The sequence below is a fragment of the Artemia franciscana genome, chromosome 1 (genome assembly GCF_032884065.1).
Source record: "Artemia franciscana chromosome 1, ASM3288406v1, whole genome shotgun sequence".
Lineage (NCBI taxonomy): Eukaryota > Metazoa > Arthropoda > Branchiopoda > Anostraca > Artemiidae > Artemia > Artemia franciscana.
The window spans coordinates 16,632,783-16,652,002 of record NC_088863.1 but is presented as its reverse complement, the minus strand read 5'-3'; the positions used below and the strand labels follow the sequence as shown (position 1 = coordinate 16,652,002).

General features: G+C 35.1%; 1 protein-coding gene across 2 annotated transcripts in view; it reads left to right on the top strand.

The window, feature by feature from the left end:
* Positions 1–19,220, top strand: part of LOC136026344 (nucleolar MIF4G domain-containing protein 1-like) — a 52,496-nt gene that overhangs the window by 21,909 nt on the left and 11,367 nt on the right. For both annotated transcript variants that reach the window (XM_065702857.1, XM_065702866.1), the window contains exons 4-7: positions 150–312; positions 5,780–5,907; positions 11,218–11,411; positions 18,427–18,602. In XM_065702857.1, coding sequence (XP_065558929.1) covers positions 150–312; positions 5,780–5,907; positions 11,218–11,411; positions 18,427–18,602 — 661 coding nt within the window. The remainder of the gene's footprint in view (positions 1–149; positions 313–5,779; positions 5,908–11,217; positions 11,412–18,426; positions 18,603–19,220) is intronic.

Sequence of the window (19,220 nt, the reverse complement as noted above, 5' to 3'; positions counted from 1 at the left end):
TTTATTGAACTTCCTTTCTTTTATGACTTTCCTTTTTTTGTGAGGTAACTAATTTAGTAAGGAGGTAATTTTATAATTGAGGTAAAAACAGTTTTAGTCTCTTTTGTACTTTAACCTCAGATGGGAAACTAATGGGTGATTTTCCTCAGGTTGAAGGCTTTTATGGAAATCACAGTCGAAGCTTGGTAAATACATCCCTTTTTGAGTTAATTTTTGAGTCCATTGTGTCACCAGTCCTTGCACCAGAGCGACTGATCATGGTCCATTGTCTACTCGTCTCAGCTTTGCATGCAAATGTTGGCCCCGAAATCGGTGAGTTCAAACTGTCTTCTCGAAAGAATGAAAGCAGGCGGATCTAGAAGGAAGATTCCCCCCTGATACAGGGTCAAATTTTCACTTGAATGTATATGATCTATCGAGAAAAAAACGCCCTTCAAAATTCTAAGCAGCTCCGTCCCCCCTCTTTTTTCCAAAATTCTGGATCTGTCACTGAATGAAATGGTTTCACTGAAAGAGGAGATATAACGCTTTAATAAGCCCCATTTAATGACATTTAAAGGGAATGAAATAAAAAATTCTCTTAGTGTCCTAAAGATACAAAAAATCTATAGCCATAGAGACGGGGAATATGGAAGATTAAATCCTAAATTGAATCATGTCCAGTTTAAGACGTAGGCTTGTGCAGCAAAGTGACTAAAATTGAGTACTTCACTTTGGTCTTTGGTCTTGTATTTAGTGGCTTATCGATTACTGTTTAAGGCGCCCTTTGCTATTGTGCCCAGATTAGACGAGCAAGTCCTTTTGTACATTTAACTTTTACCCCAATTCTTTAGGAGGAAGGTGGGGTGGGGGGTGCCTCCAGGTATATTTTCTGCCAGGTTGTACATACACTATATTATCCCCTCCTCCAACTATGTTGTCCAGCGGGATGCTGGACAGTCAAAAATTGACATCAAGATGCCGAGTTTGCCAATGAAACTAGTGTTGCAGCGGTTTTCAAATAACAAAGACGCAAATATTTGCCTTTTGCTAGAAAAGGATACTAAATATTTTGAAAGCAATAGCTTAGATATCTTGACATGGAAATGGATATCCTATCTATGAAGTGAGGACAGTCTTGGCAACAAAATTTCTTTGAATATAGAACTGGTTTAATACACTCTTGACCCGATTTACACCCCAACAAGTAAAAAGGATCTATTGCAATATTCTTCGACTAAACAAATAAAAATAATATTCTTTAAATAAAAAAAATAAAAATATTCCTAAAATATTTTTATTTATTTTTTTTATGGCACTTGGTATTAACCAAGTGACATATAGCAATCGCAAATTCTGTCGGTCTGTCGGTCCCGGTTTTGCTACTTTAGGCACTTCCAGGTAAGCTAGGACGATGAAATTTGGCAGGTGTATCAGGGACCGGACCAGATTAAATTAGGAATAGTCATTTTTCCGATTTGACCATCTGGGGGGGGGGGGAGTGGGGGCCCGTTAATTCGGAAAAAAAAGAAAAATTGAAGTATTTTTAACTTACGAACGGTTGATCAGATCTGAATGAAATTTGGTGTTTGGAAGGGTATCGTGTCTCAAAGCTCTTATTTTAAATCCTGACCGGACCTGGTGGCATTGGGGGGGGGGGGGGGAGTTGGGAGGGGGAAACCTAAAATCTTGGAAAACACTTAGAGTGGAGGGATCGGGATGAAACTTGGTGGGAAAAATAAGAATAGGTCCTAGATACAGGATTGACATAATCGGAACGGATCCGATCTCTTTGGGGTAGCTGGGAGGGGGGGGGGGTTTAATTCTGAAAAATTAGAAAAAATGAGGTATTTCTAACTTACGAACGGGTGATTGGAGCTCAATGAAATTTGATATTTAGAAAGGATATCGTGTCTCATAGCTCTTATTTTAAATTCCGACCGAATCTGGTGACATTGGGGGGAGTTTAGGGTGGGGGAACCTAAAATCATGGAACACGCTTTGATTGGAGGGATCGGGATGAAACTTGGTGGAAAAAATAAGCAGAAGTCTTATATACGTGATTTACATAATTGGAACGGATCTGCTCTATTGGGGGGGGGGGGGTAATTCTGAAAAACTTGAAAAAATGACGTATTTTTAACTTACGAAGGAGTGATCGGATTTTCATGAAACTTCATATTTAGAAGAACGTCGTAACTCATATCTCTTATTTTAAATCTCAACCGAATCCAGCATCATTAGGGGGGGGGGGGCAGTTGGGGGGACCGGAAATCTTAGAAAATACTTAAAGCGGAGAGATCAGGATGAAACTGGATGGGAAGAATAAAAACCTGTCGAAGATACGTGACTGACATAACCGAACCGGATCTGCTCTCTTTTATGGAGTTGGGGGGGGGGGATTTTGAAAATTGAGGTATTTATAACTTACGAAAGCGTGACTAGATCTTAATGAAATTTGATATTTAGAAGGACCTTGTGCTTTAAAGCTGTAATTTTAAATTCCGACTAGATCCTGTGACATTGGGGGGAGTTGGAGGGGGAAACCGGAATTCTTGGAAAAAGTGAAAATTGGGGTATTTTTATCTTACGAATAGGTGATCAGATCTTAATGAAACTCGATATTTAGAAGGTTTTCATGTCTCAGAGCTCTTATTTCAAATCCCGACCAGATCTTTTGACATTGGGGGGAGTTGGAGGGAGAAGTATTGGAAAACACTTGGAGTGGAGCAATCGGGATGAAGCTTGATGGATAGAATAAACAAATGTCCTTGATACGTGATTGACGTAACCGTACTGGATTCGCTCTCTTTGGGGGAGTTTGGGGAAGGGGTTCAGTGATTTGGCGAGTTTGGTGGTTCTGGACGTGCTAGGACGATGAAAATTTGTTGGCGTGTCAGGGAGCTGCTTAAATTGACTTGATAAAGTCGTTTTCCCAGATTTGACCATCTGGGGGGCTAAAGGGAGAGGAAAAAATAGAAAAAATGAGGAATTTATAACTTACGAGTGGGTGATCGGATCTGAATGAATTTTGATATTAGAAGGGCATCGTGACTCAGAGTTCTTATTTTAAATCCTGACCGGCATTAAGCCTCTGATTTTCCTTTTAAATCAATATATTGATTCTTAGAATTGTGTTAGATTTCATACCATATGAGCTCTTGGCTCTTAGCTCTTCTTGCCTCGTCACAAGTGCCGTATGAGCTCTTAGCTCTTGTTTTTAGTTAAAGTGTAGTTTTGTTTTTAAATTTTATTTTTTGTTCACTGCTTTGTCGAAATTAAAACCCGTTTTCTTTTTGCTTATTATTCTTAAACGATGAATATTCGAACTTTTTCTAGGTATAACTATAGCATTTAAAAAAATGTGAATAGTACCCCCCCCCCAAAAAAAGTGATGCAAATAAAACAAAAATACATTTGTAACATTCTACTTAGTTCGACTATTCGACTATTAGTTCGACTATTTTTAAATCAGAAACAAATTCTTAGCCGATCAAAACCCGTTTTCTCTTTGCATATTTTTCTTAAACGATAAATATTCGACCTTAATTTCTAGGTACAGCTATAGCATTTAGAAAAATGTGAATACTAACCCCCCCCCCCCAAAAAAAAAAAAGTTGATACAAATAAAACAAAAATACATTGGTAACATTCAACTTAGTTTGACTATTCCACTATTTTTAAATTAAAAACAAATTCTTAGCGAAATAAAACTCTTAAAATGTCATTTGGCTCTTTTTGAAGCAATCTGTTTAATTTTCACTAAAGCACAAATGACGTTAGCATTTAAGGACGGCGGCAGACAAACCGTAATTAGTGGGAATTACTGTTGGTTTTCAGCTTAAATTTATGAAACTATTTCTGTTCGTTTCAGGATTTAATAATACGCTCAGATTAAGTGAAAACACTGCTCTCTTTTTTGGAAATAATTCCGAATCTCAGCCGAAGTAGCATCTCATAACCCATAAAATTCACACTTCCACAATCATATTTGGTAAACTACCGTATCAGATGCCTGAATAAAATCTAAAATCAATCTACCCTACAGCTACCCTTAGCTATCCAAGATTCTTTTTAACATTCAATTTTAGCGATGTTACACTTAACCTGTATTTTACTTGGTTTAAGTTGGTTCATAGTTAGAAATCTAAGTCGGAAGGAGCTAATACCCAGGGAAAGGGGTTAAGTCTTCCCTAGACTGGAATCAAGTATTTATAGAATTTTTTTATCTGGTTATGGAAAGAAAAGCAACTTGGATATGATTGAGTAATGCAAAAGAACTTCAAGATCAATTAGAAACCTTCGGAGGGACTGCAGCTATTCCTGTTTTTCAGCCCCTTCCGGATTTGTTTTAAATATATGCCAAATGCTGACATACATCAGTTATTAGCTTTTAAAACCCTGTTTTGGTCAATCAGATAGTGGAGGATATGGGGTGGCAATTCACAAAAATGTAGGGGGATAAGGATTTTTTATTTTTTATGAACATACAGAACGCAGTTGTTTTGACATTAAAACACATCCAGAAAAAAATCCACATTTTTGCTGATGGAAACGTAAGGGTTCTCTCCGATACACTAGATCTGATCGTGCGATTTTCAATAAGATCCTTTGACTTTCAGGGAATGTTTCCCCCCTTTTTCAGAATGAGGCAAATTTTCTCAGGCCGTTTGCTTTTGGAGGGTGAAATTAAACTTAATTAACATTATATTTTCTAAATCAGTATAAAGGCCATTTTCTATCTATCTGTTGTTATAAAAAGACGCTTAATTATTTTCAGACGCTTAATTATTTTCATTATCCCATCACTATTCATTGTCAGCTGTGTTTGTTACTTTCAGTTGATTTTTCTTTTTAATATGTAACGGTTCTCAAATAATGCCCGGAAAACTCCGTCCACCCCTTGTAAAATTTCTTTTGGAAACTTCTCCAGAAACTTTCCTTCCCATGGAAAAATCTTTTGGAAATTCCTCCCTCGGGGAAAGGAAAGCCTTCTTTGCGGTATAGGCCTATATTAAATATATATGCATGCCCATATATATATATATATATATATATATATATATATATATATATATATATATATATATATATATATATGCCCATATGATTTGGGCATACATATGTATGTATGTCCTAACGAAAGTGCAATTTTTTTTTCATTCCAGTTTTTGATTTCAAGTACTAACCACGAATGAATAGACTGTGTTGCTGGTATTCTTTTATAGCTATCAATAATGAAATGAGTATTCCAATTAATTTACTATAGCTTTGGATAATGAGCTCCTTAGATGCTACCAATAACCAACCTCTGATTTACGTTGCACAAGCTATATTTTGTATGCATCAAAAAACCATTTTGCTGTTTTTAGGTGAAACAGGATAGGCTATTCTATATTCAAAAATGCAAAGAGTGAATGGACGTTTGGATGTTTGAACGTAAATACTAGTCTCTTTTGCTTTTTAAAGCAGATCTTTTGATAGCCTCTCCTAACCCCAAAGTGTTTACCTTTGTAGCCAATGATGGGTACTGAGGGGTGGGGCCGATGATCCTCATTTGTGCACAGCTTATTTTTTTGAAATTCTAACTTGCATGTACACAAATCGGTCTACTAGGAAAGGGCAACCGCATCCCCACTACTTTCCGGATTGAGGTCGGTTTGGTTTTTAGAAGATATTACTTTACACAAATTTGTCGAGCCAAAAAATTCTTTCTCACTGTCTTACTTCCCTCTCTCTTCATAAAATCCTAAATCTGTCGCTGACTGCAGTTAAGCTTCATTTAATATATGTTTTCTAGGTGCTAGGTTCCTGGAAATATTAGCTGAAAAAATAAAGCAAGGATTTGACGATCCAGAAATTGCAGCGGATGAAAATAAAACGGCTGACAACTTAGTTTGGCTAATATGTAGTCTATACATATACAAGGTTGGTTTGATTTTTTATGATTAATATTCCTTTTAAATCTTGAAAAAATGTATATAATAGTGTTCCTTGTATCTTGACGCTGTTCCTCGTTAAAAAGTAAAATACTTTTGAATAGATGCACATTTGTTTTTCACGATGTTCACCACATCTGTGGGAACACTTTGTGACATGAACTGCGGGGGAGGGAGGGGGCTCGCCAAAATATACATTTTCACAGTGTGGCTTTTCCTTTTTTTTCTTTTTTTTAGGATTGCTCCTGTCAAAAGCTATAGGAACTTGAATTGTACCTTAGAAACGCACTATCGATACTTGAAAGTAAAAAAGACTGGTTTTGAAATTCGAAAAAAATTGTTTTTTTACAAACTTGTTTAAAACGTAACTAAGAAAAGTCATGATTACTGTAGCTTTTTTGTTATAATATTTTAGTAAACCAGTATACTAAAGCACCAGTGTTTGGCATAACTGAAAACATTGAATTCCATAAATACTTTTGTTATACTCTTTTCTTTAGTTATCTTTTCCATAATGATCTCGTAGCGATATTTAGAATAGTATGGAAGCAGAATGTAGGATATTGTATAGAATTAGGGATGTAGCATAGAAGCAGATTCATTTGGCTTAAAAAAAAGTCCTTACCTAAAAATTGTCCCTAATTTTCTCGTGGATCTTTTGAATATTGTTAGAAAGTTACAATGTCTTTTAGCATTAGTTTTTACGAGTTGTTAGCTTATAACTTATTGTTTTAAGGATTATTAGTTTTATCGTTGGTCCAATTAGTAACATTAATACACAAGTAACCACATTAGTAACATAATTCTGAATGTAACCTGGTATAGTAAAATGTAAAGAATACAACATTGGACTTTACAAACCCTACCGACGGCTCGGGTCTCGTGTTTCATGGCTCTTCAGCCAAGAAGTGGAACGGCGGGCTGGGGGCCAGCTATCCTGTGTTTCCATACACACAGGATGAAAGATGGGAAAACAACATAGTAGTGAATAAAACGACGCCTGTAAACAGGCGGGACTGAGGCTCGATCTCACCTTTAGCAAGGAATGACTTCTAATATATGATCGATATTACTTTCATGCTTACTAGTACAGTAGCTATACACCAAAATATAGTAGCTACAGCTCCTTAAAAAAGGAATAAATATTTTCTCATATTATTTAAATATTTACAGTAGCTATGAACCCAAATATAGTAGCTACAACTCCATAAAAAAGGAAGAAATGTTTTCTCAAATTTCTTAAATATTTACAGTAGCTATACACCAAAATATAGTAGCTACAGCTCCATGAAAAAGGGAAAAATATTTTCTCAAATTTCTTAAATATTTTCAGTAGCTATATACCAAACTATAGTAGCTGCAGCTCCGTAAATAAGGAAAAAATATTTTTCTGAACCATTAATTGGCAAATTTAATCTGCAATGCGTACTTAAAAAACGATGTTAGACAAAAAGGCTTAAAAAAAGATCTGAGAGTCAAACCTGGTTATTAGTTTAGCAATCTTTATTTCAATTTTAAATGTTTATCAAGTTACAGATATCCTTGGCAGGCAAACACTCACCTGAAATTCACTGAAAAGTTATCCTATCTATGCACTTTGATTGACTAAATCGAAAGCTTTTTGTAGGTTTACAGATGTGATATCAAATATATAATTTGATTTTATATTCTTAAAAATGGAAATTGAAAAAAAAGAACTCCACAAGCAGTTTTTTAAACCACACTGGCTTTCCATTTACAACTGAACGGAAAATATATTGATAACGGGTAACATTTCTAAATAAGACAGTGAAAAATAAAAGAAATTTCAATACAAAAAAATAATAATCAAAGTTTGAATATTTCAGCTTTATTGGGACGCCTTTATCAACAGGGAAATTACTAGCATAAACAAAACATATAAAGAAAAATACTAAAAACCATACAAATGAACGGAATAAAAGATGAGGAAAAACTCACATTTAAACAAAAGCCAGAATGGTAAAGATTAGGCTTTACACAATTGAATTTTGTTACCATAATGAACTAGAAAGTTTTTTTTAACTCTCTTATTAAGAAATTTTACCCACAATCCAAATTTTTTGTTTCAGTTTTTATTAATTTACAACGCAACGAAATTGTCCTTGTACAAAAAATTAAATTAGAAAAAACAACCACTGAAAGTAAGGAGCAACATCAAAACTAAAAACGAACAGAAATTTTTCTATACATGAGAAAAACCTCCCCTTCCTCAATCCCCGCTCTTTGCGGTAAGGTCTTAAAGTTCTTTAAAGTACTTCCCAGCCAAATTCAACGATCTTTGTGTGTGAGCAACATACTTATGTTGACAACGGTGACTTTTCTGTTTTCCGAGTTTCTGTCTAAGTTTTCCGTCTTGAGTAATGACTTTTCTGTTCTGATTGATGCATAGATCAAATGGAATGACTTATGTTGAATTATTTTTTTATAAATAGCAATGATAATAATCAAACTTACGTTTGATTGTTGAAAATATAGTATTAATATTTATGAATTATATCATTACGTGATTAATATTTTAAATCGTTCCTATAATTCCCTTTATTTTCCGTATAATTTACTACTAAGAGTTCATAAATATTTAATATATAAATGATAAATGCAAACATCAAATTCATTAGTAAATGTAAACATGGTCATGCAAAGAGACGCGAGATTCTTTTATTGTAGTATCAGTTAGGCTTGCATAACTGATACCACTCTTCCACTGATTCCACACCTGACTCTACTCTCCCCCTGCCTGAAAAAATTGACGCGTAAATTACCTTTTAGAATTTTTACTGGGAAAAAGATGCTGAAATATATAGGAGTCCTGATGTTTGTTCCTCATAATGCAACTATAAATATGACCATGCAAAGAAACGCGAGGGCTCTTAATATTGTCGCGTAATTGGCGCATCTACTAATTCTTAGGATTACATTGGGAATCAGCTGTGTATGCGTTTAATTGTCGAAGGGTTATCCAATTCTTAACAACAACGGTAATAATTTTTATTTTACTGGTAATAATTTTTTTTCATTTTTAGTGTATAATAATTTATTAACTTGATTTTATTTTTACCTTAGTTTTATATGTTTGCTTTTTTTCTTGTTTTAGTATATTCCAACTAAGTTGACAAGCCTCCGTTTTTTCTCAATGTTATAACAATAAAAAAAGGTCTTCACGCATGATTATGGTAACTCTCAAGTGCTTATAACATTCAACAAAGAAAAATTCAACAAAATGTGCTGTGTGTTCCGTGCAACATTCAAAAATATATAAAAATGTGTAGGCATTATACTTTAAAATTTTAAGTTTTTCTTCTACAACCCATGAAGAGGTAAACCAGCCCCTTCCTCTCCATAGCATGTCTTGAGATATTCCTCTTGATGCAATGAACATCCGTGAAAAAAAATAGCCATCCACTAATATATTTAACATATATTATATTTAACATATATTATCATGATTAATGATGATGATGAATGATTAATGATGAATGGAACACTCTGCATTGTATTTCTTATTTAAGAACGGACAGGACAAAGTTTCTAAAAAAAACTAACAAAAAAAGAACGCAAACACAAAAATCTTTTTGTACTTTCGAGTAATAATGATCCACTGAAAATAGAAAATAAATCCTAATTCTAAGGAATCTGATGCATTTTAAAGTTAGTATATTCAATTTTATTGACCCATGTTTTGCTGTTTTAAAGAATTTCTCTTCTCCACCCGTCCTTTAAGAGGCTCCTGCGAAGGTGCCTCATGAGCACCCAAAAGAAATTCTTCTTCATCGGTTCTCAATGTGTTTTTATTTATTGATTGTCAATGAAACCTATCCCCTTAAACCACAGAATGAAAATGTAAAGTTATTGGAAAACACAAAATAAGGGGCTCTCTCAAGAATTTTCCAATCATTTATGTCTTTATAGTTGATTTATAATTTGGTTGGGTAGCGTTAGATGGCGTTTGTTGTTGTTTTTTTTTCATGATGAACTTGAGTATTTTCTTTTATCGGATTTCCATACTCTAGCTGCTTTTAAAAATAACTCCCCTCCCCTCCTGCACTGAATTTGATATGAGTCGCTTCTAGTAGACAACCTCTCGCACAATTTGCACTTAAAAACTGACCAGCTTAAGAAGCTACTTCACGAAATGAACCAGAGGTTATTGAAACAAAGAAGAAATGTAAAATAAAAGAAGAAATGTAAAATAAAAGAAGAAATATGTAACCGAAAGAGCAAACGATGTTTACGAACGAAAAGAAAGAAACAATGCTGAAACTTTACTGTAAACTCCAAGATCCTTAAGAGAGAAAAATATAGACAACAAACGTGTTCATAGTAAAACATCAAATGATAGATGAAAAATTATTAAAAGAAGGTTGTCTTACAGCTCATAAACATGTATGGATCAACAGATTTATGGTTGCAAGCTGTTCATTTTGTCAAAATTAAATTAAGACTAACCTGGCCTTTTTTTAAAAATTGGCTTATACTAATTCATTATGTATACTTTATAAGAGCCTTGGATTTGTGTTAGTCTGGAACACATTCGTACTGAGGCTCTTTATCACCTTCCCGTGACTCATCCTTCTTGATTTTTCTCCTATATTAGCTGATCCTTGTTTATTGGTCCTTCATATCTCAGGGGCTAAGCCTATGAAAATAAATCATATCAACTCTAGCTGTTAATTAGGGCAGCATCCACGATCTTTGTTGGGGGGGGGGGGGGGGCTTACAAAAATAACCCTAAAAGACACATCAAAAACCTGTTTATATATATCTTTGTTACGTTTTTATGAGTCGGGACTAACATTTTTTTGCGGGGGGTGGGTGGAACTTCCTACCCCTTCTCTGGACACAGCCTTGCTTTTAATATTTTGTCTCATCTCTTTTTTTTGTGAGTTTGAAGTTTAAAACTTTCATAATTTTTTATACTTTTATTCAAAATATGTCGCATAAATGTATTCTTAGCTATTAACTAAAACAGAAGTCACTTTCAATAAAAATGTTTCCCAAATGGAAAAATAATTCACTTGTTCATGTCGATATGAGCCGTGTAGTAATAACAAATTCCTTAAATATTAATCGTATTGGTGAATTGAAAGAATTTTGAGCGACTGAGGAACACTGTTAAGGCCTGGAGTTGATCCCCTACTTTGAAAAAAACCCTTTCAATATATTCGTACTATGTTTCGAGTACTCTGAGGAAGTCAAGCCCTCTGTCCCTTTTCATTTAATGGTTATGACCTTGGGTAGTCTCATTTTAAATTAATTTATTTAACAATTCTAATTACAGGTCACTGCTTCATCCATGGTTTATAGTCTAATGCGTCGCTTTGTAGATCGATTTTTAGTGAAAGACATTGAACTTATTCTTTTGGTGTTAAAAACTGTTGGTTTCATGTTGAGAAAAGATGATCCGTTGTCTTTAAAGGAACTCATTGCTTCCATACAACTGAAAGCTTCGCAGACAGGAAGCTCAAAAGAAGAGTAAGTCTGCTCTTTTTAACATATTTCTCCTATACGAGACATGGCATAGTGCAAAGCATTGTTTTTGTCTAAACTTTAGCTGCTGCATTTCAGGAAATGTGTCTCTCAAAATAAAAACTAATGCTACTAACTTAAACACCAAGCCGTGTAAGGTCAAGACCAATGTCCGCTTTTCTTCCATCTCATTTTGTCCAAAGCTTCACTCTATACCGTCTTCCTTGAAATACCAATTTCCTTCAAACCCTTTCCTATGACTTATTCTTATACCATTCAGGGACGATGAATGTTTCGTTCTGGTCCCAAACAGATGACCATGTTTGGTCATATTTCCATGTTTGGTCATTGTTTGGATAATACAATGTTTGGTAATATATAATTCTTCATCTAACGAATCTTAACCATATTAAACTTAGTTTCATTATATCCTAAAAAATGGGATCAGAGTATATTTTTCGTCTAGCCTGGTAAGAATGACTAAAACCAACCTTAGGCAATTCTTCTAGAAAACATCTAATGTGTCTTCCTCAACTTTTGAAGTGCTTACGCCACTAAGCCATACTTGACCACTTTCATACCTTGGCTTCCAGTATTTCAGGTTTAGTTCCAGGGCTTATCTCTCATTCTACCAAAGTTTTTCTGGAACAGCAAAAAAAGTGCGCTCTGTCATGACTATTTTCTTTTTTATCTTTTCACTGTATCCACCATCTTTGCTTGTATTACCACTCAGGTAAGTGGAGTATCCAGTTGCCTGTTTTTATGGCACTTGGTATTAACCAAGTGACATATAGTAATCGCAAATTCTGTCGGTCTGTCTGTCCCGGTTTTGCTACCTTAGGCACTTCCAGGTAAGCTAGGATGATGAAATTTGGCAGGCATATCAGCGACCGGACCAGATTAAATTAGAAATAGTCCTTTTCGCGATATGACCATCTGGGGGAGTGGGAGGTCGGTTAATTCGGAAAAAATAGAAAAAATGAAGTATTTTAACTTACGAACGGGTGATGGGATCTTCATGAAATCTTATGTTTGGAAGGATATCATGTCTCAGAGCTTTTATCTTAAATCCTGACCATATCCGCTGAATTTCGGGGGAGTTTGGGGGGGAACTTAAAATCTTGGGAAACGCTTAGAATGGAGGGATCGGGATGAAAATTGGTGGGAAAATAAGCAGAAGTCCTAGATACATGATTGACATAACCGGAACAGATCTGCTCTGTTTGAGGGAGTTGGGAGGGGTGGGGTGGGTTAATTCTGAAAATTAGAAAAAATTAGGTATTTTTAACTTACGAAGGAGTGATCGGATCTCCATGAAATTTTATGTTTGGAAGAATATCGTGTCTCAGAGCTCTTATTTTAAATCCTGACTGGATCTGATGACATTGGAGGGAATTGAGGGGGGACCTAAAATCTCGGAAAACGCTTAGAGTTGAGGGATCGGGATGATACTTGGTAGGAAAAATAAGCACAAGTCCTAGAGACATGATCGACATAAACAGAGCGGATCCGCTCTCTTTGAAGGGGTTTTGGGGGGGGGGGGTTAATTCTGAAAAATCAGAAAAATGAGGTATTTTTAACTTACGAAGGAGTGAACGGATCGGGGGGGGGGGGCTAAAATCTTGGGAAACGCTTAGACTGGAGGGAGGGAAACTTGGTAATAAAAATAATCATAAGTCCTAGATACGTGATTGAAATAACCGGAACGGATCCTCTCGCTTTGGGGGAGTTGGGGGAGGAGGGTTAATTCTGGAAAATTAAAAAATGAGGTAGTTTTAACTTACGAAGGAGTGATCGGATCTTAATGAAATTTGATGTTTAGAAGTATATCGTATCTCAGAGCTCTTATTTTAAATCCCGACCGGATCCTGTGAAGGGGAAGTTGGGGGGGGGCGGAACCTAAATCTTGGAAAACGCTTAGAATGGAGGGATTGGGATGAAACTTGGTGGGAAAAATAAGCACAAGTCCTAGATACGGGATTGACATAACCGGAACTGATCTGCTCTCTTTGGGGGGGGGTGTTAATTCTAAAAAATTAGAAAAAATGAGGTATTTTTGACTTACGAAAGAGGGATCCTATCTTAATGAAATTTCATATTTAGAAGGACCTCGAAAGTCAGAGCTCTTATTTTAAATAAATAAGATATATCCTAATGTCATTAGGGAATTGGGGCGAAAATCTTGGAAAACACTTAAAGCGGAGAGATCAGGATTAAACGTGGTGGAAAGAATAAGCACAAGTCCAAGATAGGTGACTGACATAACCGGACCGGATCCGCTTTCTTTGGTGGAGTTTGGGGGGGGGGAGTAATTTTGAAAAATTAGAAAAAATTAGGTATTTGTAACTTACGAGCGGGTGATCAGGTCTTAATGGAATTTGATATCTAGAAGGATCTTGTGCTTTAGAACTATCATTTTAAATTTTGACCAGATCCGGTGACATTGAAAGGAGTTGGAGGGAGAAACCGAAATTCTTGGAAAACGTGAAAATAGAGGTATCGTACGAATGAGTGATCGGATGTTAATGAAACTTGATATATAGAAGAATCTTATGTCTCAGGTGCCCCATTTTCAATTTGAATCGGATCCGGGGACATGGAGGGTTGGAGGGGGGAAACAGAAATCTTGGAAACCGGAAATCTTCTGAAACCCTTAGAGTGGAGAGATCGGGATGAAACTTGATGGGAAGAATAAGCAAAAGTTATAGATACGAGATTGACAAAATTGGTACGGATCCGTTCTCTTTGAGGGAGCTGGGGGTTGTTATTTTGGAAAAATTAGAAAAATTGAGGTATTTTTAACTTAAGAACGGCTGACCGGATCTTAATGAAATTTGATATTTAGAAGGAACTCATGTCTCAGAGCTCTTATTTTAAATCCCAACCAGATCTTTTGACATAGGGGGAGTTGGAGGGGGAAACCAGAAATCTCGGAAAACGCTTATAAATGTCGTAGATACGTTATTGACATAACCGGACTGAATCCACTCTCTTTGGTGGAGTTAGGTGGTGGGCTTCAGTGCTTTGGTGAGTTTGGTGCTTCTGGACGTGCCAAGACGATGAAATTTGGTAGGTGTGTCAGGGAGCTGCACAAATTGACTTGATAAAGTCGTTTTCCCGATTCGACCATCTGGGGGACTGAAGGGAGAGGAAAAATCAGAAAAATTGAGTTATTTTTAAGTTACGAGTGGGTAATCGGATTTTAATGAATTTTGATATTTAGAAGGACTTGGTAACCCAGAGCTTTTATTTTAAATCCCGACCGGCATTAGGCCTCTGATTTTCCTTTTAAAGCAATCTATTGATTCTTAGAATTTCGCTAGAACTCATACCATATGAGCTCTTGGCTCTTTTGACCTCGTCACAAATGCCATATCAGCTCTTAGCTCTTGTTTTTTTTTGTTTACCAAACATCACCTCTTACGACTTAGAGGTTCTACGACTTAGTCTCAAATATAAAAATTTAAGAAAAAATCATATATTCTTACCTTAGACCTTAAATCCGCCTGTACTTCCAGAGGCACCCGGAGCATCAAGAAGAAGTCAATATTCCCGCAAGTCTACTGCTGCAGTATATTTCCCACTGAAACTGGATTGACGTGTTTAGGCTTTGGTGGTCTATCCGGCACGTTTGGTGCATGCTTTTTCTTGGTCTTACACTGCAGATTGTACCCAATAGTTCCTATTGGAGCGTTGCATACGGAACTGGGAGATTGTTCAGATGTAGCACGTGACAAAGGTATCTCCATTGGTGAACATATATGACATCTGTCACAAGAGGATGACCTGTTTTATCATGGACGGATTGTTTGGTTGGTTATCTTCGGCCGCCAGTGAATGTTAATTTATAAAATACATCACTAATCCTTGTACCGTTTAGCTGTTGAGTGAAACAATATATTTGTTACATCTTTTACCAACAAACCAATCGCCTAAATTACTTAACCCACCGGTTACGCCCCACAACGGGCAGAAATAAAGCACAACATTTATTTTAAAGAAACCTTCGAAGGATTTCCCTTTAGCAAAGTAAGATTACCAGGACATTGAGGAAATTAACCTAAGTTTGGTGTGAAGGTGGCCCAGTAATGGTTTTCCCTAGTGTACTCCTTAGGTTTGTTTTACTCGATCAATTGTTATCTTTGGTCACTTGGTGTCGCACGAATATGTTTGTTTTGTTTCATGTCGCTCTTACATTATAGAAACGTCTCTCTTTGCATCACAGGGATGGAAGTATGAAAATCCCTACTTTTTCTTCGCTCATTTTTCTAGAGCATAGATTTGAACAATGAATAGGAAAAGGGGGAATTCTAGCTTTAAACCTGGCATTAAGACTTGAGAGTGATCTTAGTGTTCCATCAAGGAAAAAACTGCATGAATAGCAAACCATTTTTGAAAGTCTGAAATCGTCCCCTGCCCTCCTTTCTGTAACTGAATTCATCTATTTTAGCTCCGTATTTTATTTCTGACAAGTTGGTTAAATCGTCACGGACAGTTATATTCCGACATGGCGTAGATAAATTCCACTGTAAATAAACATTTACTGCTCATCCTGAGCATTATTTTACTTTGCTTCAATATTGTGTCATAGAATTAAGAAATTGCTGAAATTCATCCGGAATGGTTGCATTGTTCTCCACTTCGTATATTGTTACTCCGATGAATTTTGGAGCTAAATTTCGATTTTGTTTTATAAGACAAGTAAATGCTAAAATCTTTTGATCCTACAAATTACTGAAACTAAGATAATACATCTATATTACACATTCTTTGAAATTACATAAGAAATCATATTCCCTGTATCAGTGATATGGACAAAGTAAACTTATTTGACGTTAATTTAATCCTAATAGACTTTTTTAGATTTACTATGTGAATGACTTTCGTTTTGATCGGAAATTTAATTCACTCAGTTCACACGTTCGACAGATTACACTGTCATATGTGCTATAAGCTGTTTAAATTGAACGAAAAACGATTATCATGTGAAAAGATTAAAATATTTTCAGCCAATGGGATGTTTTTGCCGAACACTCCTTTTCCTAATATTTGGTCACTCGCTTATAATAATTTTTAATTGTAGACGATTGATCTAAGAGGGTAAATAAAAGAAAGAAAAAAAAAATCGTAGTCTAAATATAGACTTTTGGTTTTAGTAGCATCCCTCGCAATTTTATTATCTTATTTAATTAGCAGTGTCCATAGTAATTTTTTTTTTTTAGCATTCTTTATAATTTCATCACCTTATTTTAGTTAGCTGTTTCCAGTTTTCTTGATCACTAGCAGTTTTCTCATTTTTCGATCTTTTTAATAATTTCTCTCATTTCTTGTTCTTCCATGTATTTAGGGTATTTAAGATGCGTGTATTTGTTATTATTTGGTTTTAATAAAATCAATTTTAAGATCAGAAGCATACAAGGTTTGCCTCTCCATTTGTGAAATACCTCAAAACTGAAAAATGCCTGAACATTGTTTGTCATCAGTTCTGCCATATTCACGCCTCTGATTCTGCCCCCAACGTCCAGTAAATCATTTTCGATAAAAACGGGCTTTCAGCATTTTTTTGTTGTTCCATTTACCTTTTTTTTAATATAATTTTGTTTTCCATCATATCATATTTTTAGGTATTTCCGATTTAACCCCGGATGCTCCTCTGCCTTCAACCTGAATGTGTCCGTGATAATTTTATTTAAGACATCTACATGCTTAAATCAAACCTATATTTGAAATGTAAAGAATGATTGAATAATGGCAGCTTATAATGTCAAACTCTAAAAGGATCTTCTCGTCTGTAATCAGACTGAAAAACATTAGATCTACAGGAAACAATTCTGAATTGAAAATTTAGTTAAGTTTTGTTCATGAACAATTGTCTGTTTTATTTCATGAGTACTTTGAAACCCAGTTGAATTTTACTCGTGAAAATTTATTTCATTGTTGCTTTACGTTAGGCCTACAAAAGACATTGAAAATGAAATTTGATTTTTTTTTTATATTTAAGTGGAAGTTTACACAATATAAAATTAGAAAATATCGGGGTTGCAATCTATATGCAGTTCTACAGCTTTCAGTATTAGCGAGCCAAATTTATAAAATAAAACTGAGTGAAAAATCAGCTAAAAATAAGCAAAAAACATATGTTACCAAAAAGTTTTTAAAAGATAACTTTCGTTTTAAGGTACCGTTGTTCTTGGGAGTCAATAGATTGTTAATGTTTTATTTTTTATGGACAAAGACCGTTGCCAAGTTTATCTGTTTGCTCTGTTTATTTATTTTTGTGCTTAGACGTGGCAACAATGACGAAAATATGATACTGCAATAAAAATATCAAATTTTGAAATGACCCCAAAAAAATCCTTGCAGGATTTTTATTTTGATGTCCTCGGTAATTTAGAAGCTGGTCATTAACCACATGGACAGTCGCGTTAAGAGGTTGACAATTAATGATCTATTTGTCTTTTGAGTTTGGTAAGGTTGTCTTGTGAGACTGTGTAGTGAGATTAACTCATAAGAAACGGTCTGAACGATCTTAAGGAAACGGTTCTGAATTTTAAAGAGTGCTGAAATTTCTTTTATGAAAAATTTATGCTGTAAAGGTAAGTAACCCCATACCCCTCCATACTTGGTTTTGTCTATTGTATTTTTTGAGTCGCTGTACATGATCATTTTATGGACGTGGCCCAGAGGCCCCCTGGGTACGGACTTAATTTATGCTTCAATTGACTTTATCAAATACTATAATAATATTATGATTACATTTACTAGGGCTATGATACTAAAGTATACCATACTGTCGGATAAAATCTGAAGAATGCATGGTTTTCAAAATAAGTTTGGAAACACACATCCAAACCAATTGCTTTTTCACAATTTCTACCACATTCCACAAGAAGTGATGTACTACAAAAATGTTTAATCAGTAGACAGAATACTTTTAACAGATTGATGATGAAACAATGCTTAAGACATGTGAGCAGCTCGAGTATTTATAAAAACTGTTTTTAATACTCCTTTTTTTCAGGGCTCGTGTGCGCTTCATGTTAGAAACTCTAAGTGCAATAAAAAATAACAACATGTCAAAAATAAAGCAATATGATCAGGAACAAATCGAACACTTTCGAAAAGTTTTGAGAAATGCTATTAGAAAAGGCAGCTCAATCACGACTTTAAATGTCTCCTACGAAGAACTAATAAATAGTAAGTTTTTCGTGTGTGTTTTTTGCAGTTTTATATTGATTTGATGTGCCCAAGCTTCGGGGAGCTCTTAAGAGGGGAACAAGTTGGCGTCTATAAAATGAAATGCAAAATGACAATGCCCCACAGCAGAGTAATTGCAAATGGAGATTTTGTCAAAAGGTTCGAAATACTGAATGTTACTCCAGTGCTAGCGGTTGTTAGTAAAGCTCTTTTTTAGATTCTCTATTTGTATAGTATTTTTAAGCGTTTAATTTATCCTCAGTCTTCTAAGATTTTGGTGGTTTGCATTTACCTATGTTTTTTTTATGAATTTGTGAGTTTGCTGCTCAAAATCGTTATATAAAACGGGATTACGTGAGGATGCTAATGTATCCTTGTTTACTATTTTCGAATTAATATACTTAGATTATTGATAAGTTTTTCAAAGAACTTCATTAAGTCAAAAATGACCAAAAATAAATTCAAATGATCTTTCAAGCGTAAAACTACCACAAATTACCTTCAGTGAATAAATAAAACCCAAAACGAACAGATTTTACAGTCAGACTCAAAACAAGCAGAAACTAGCATGAGTACGGCTGATAACCCGTCCCTTCTCAAGATAGACCGTGGCCTAGA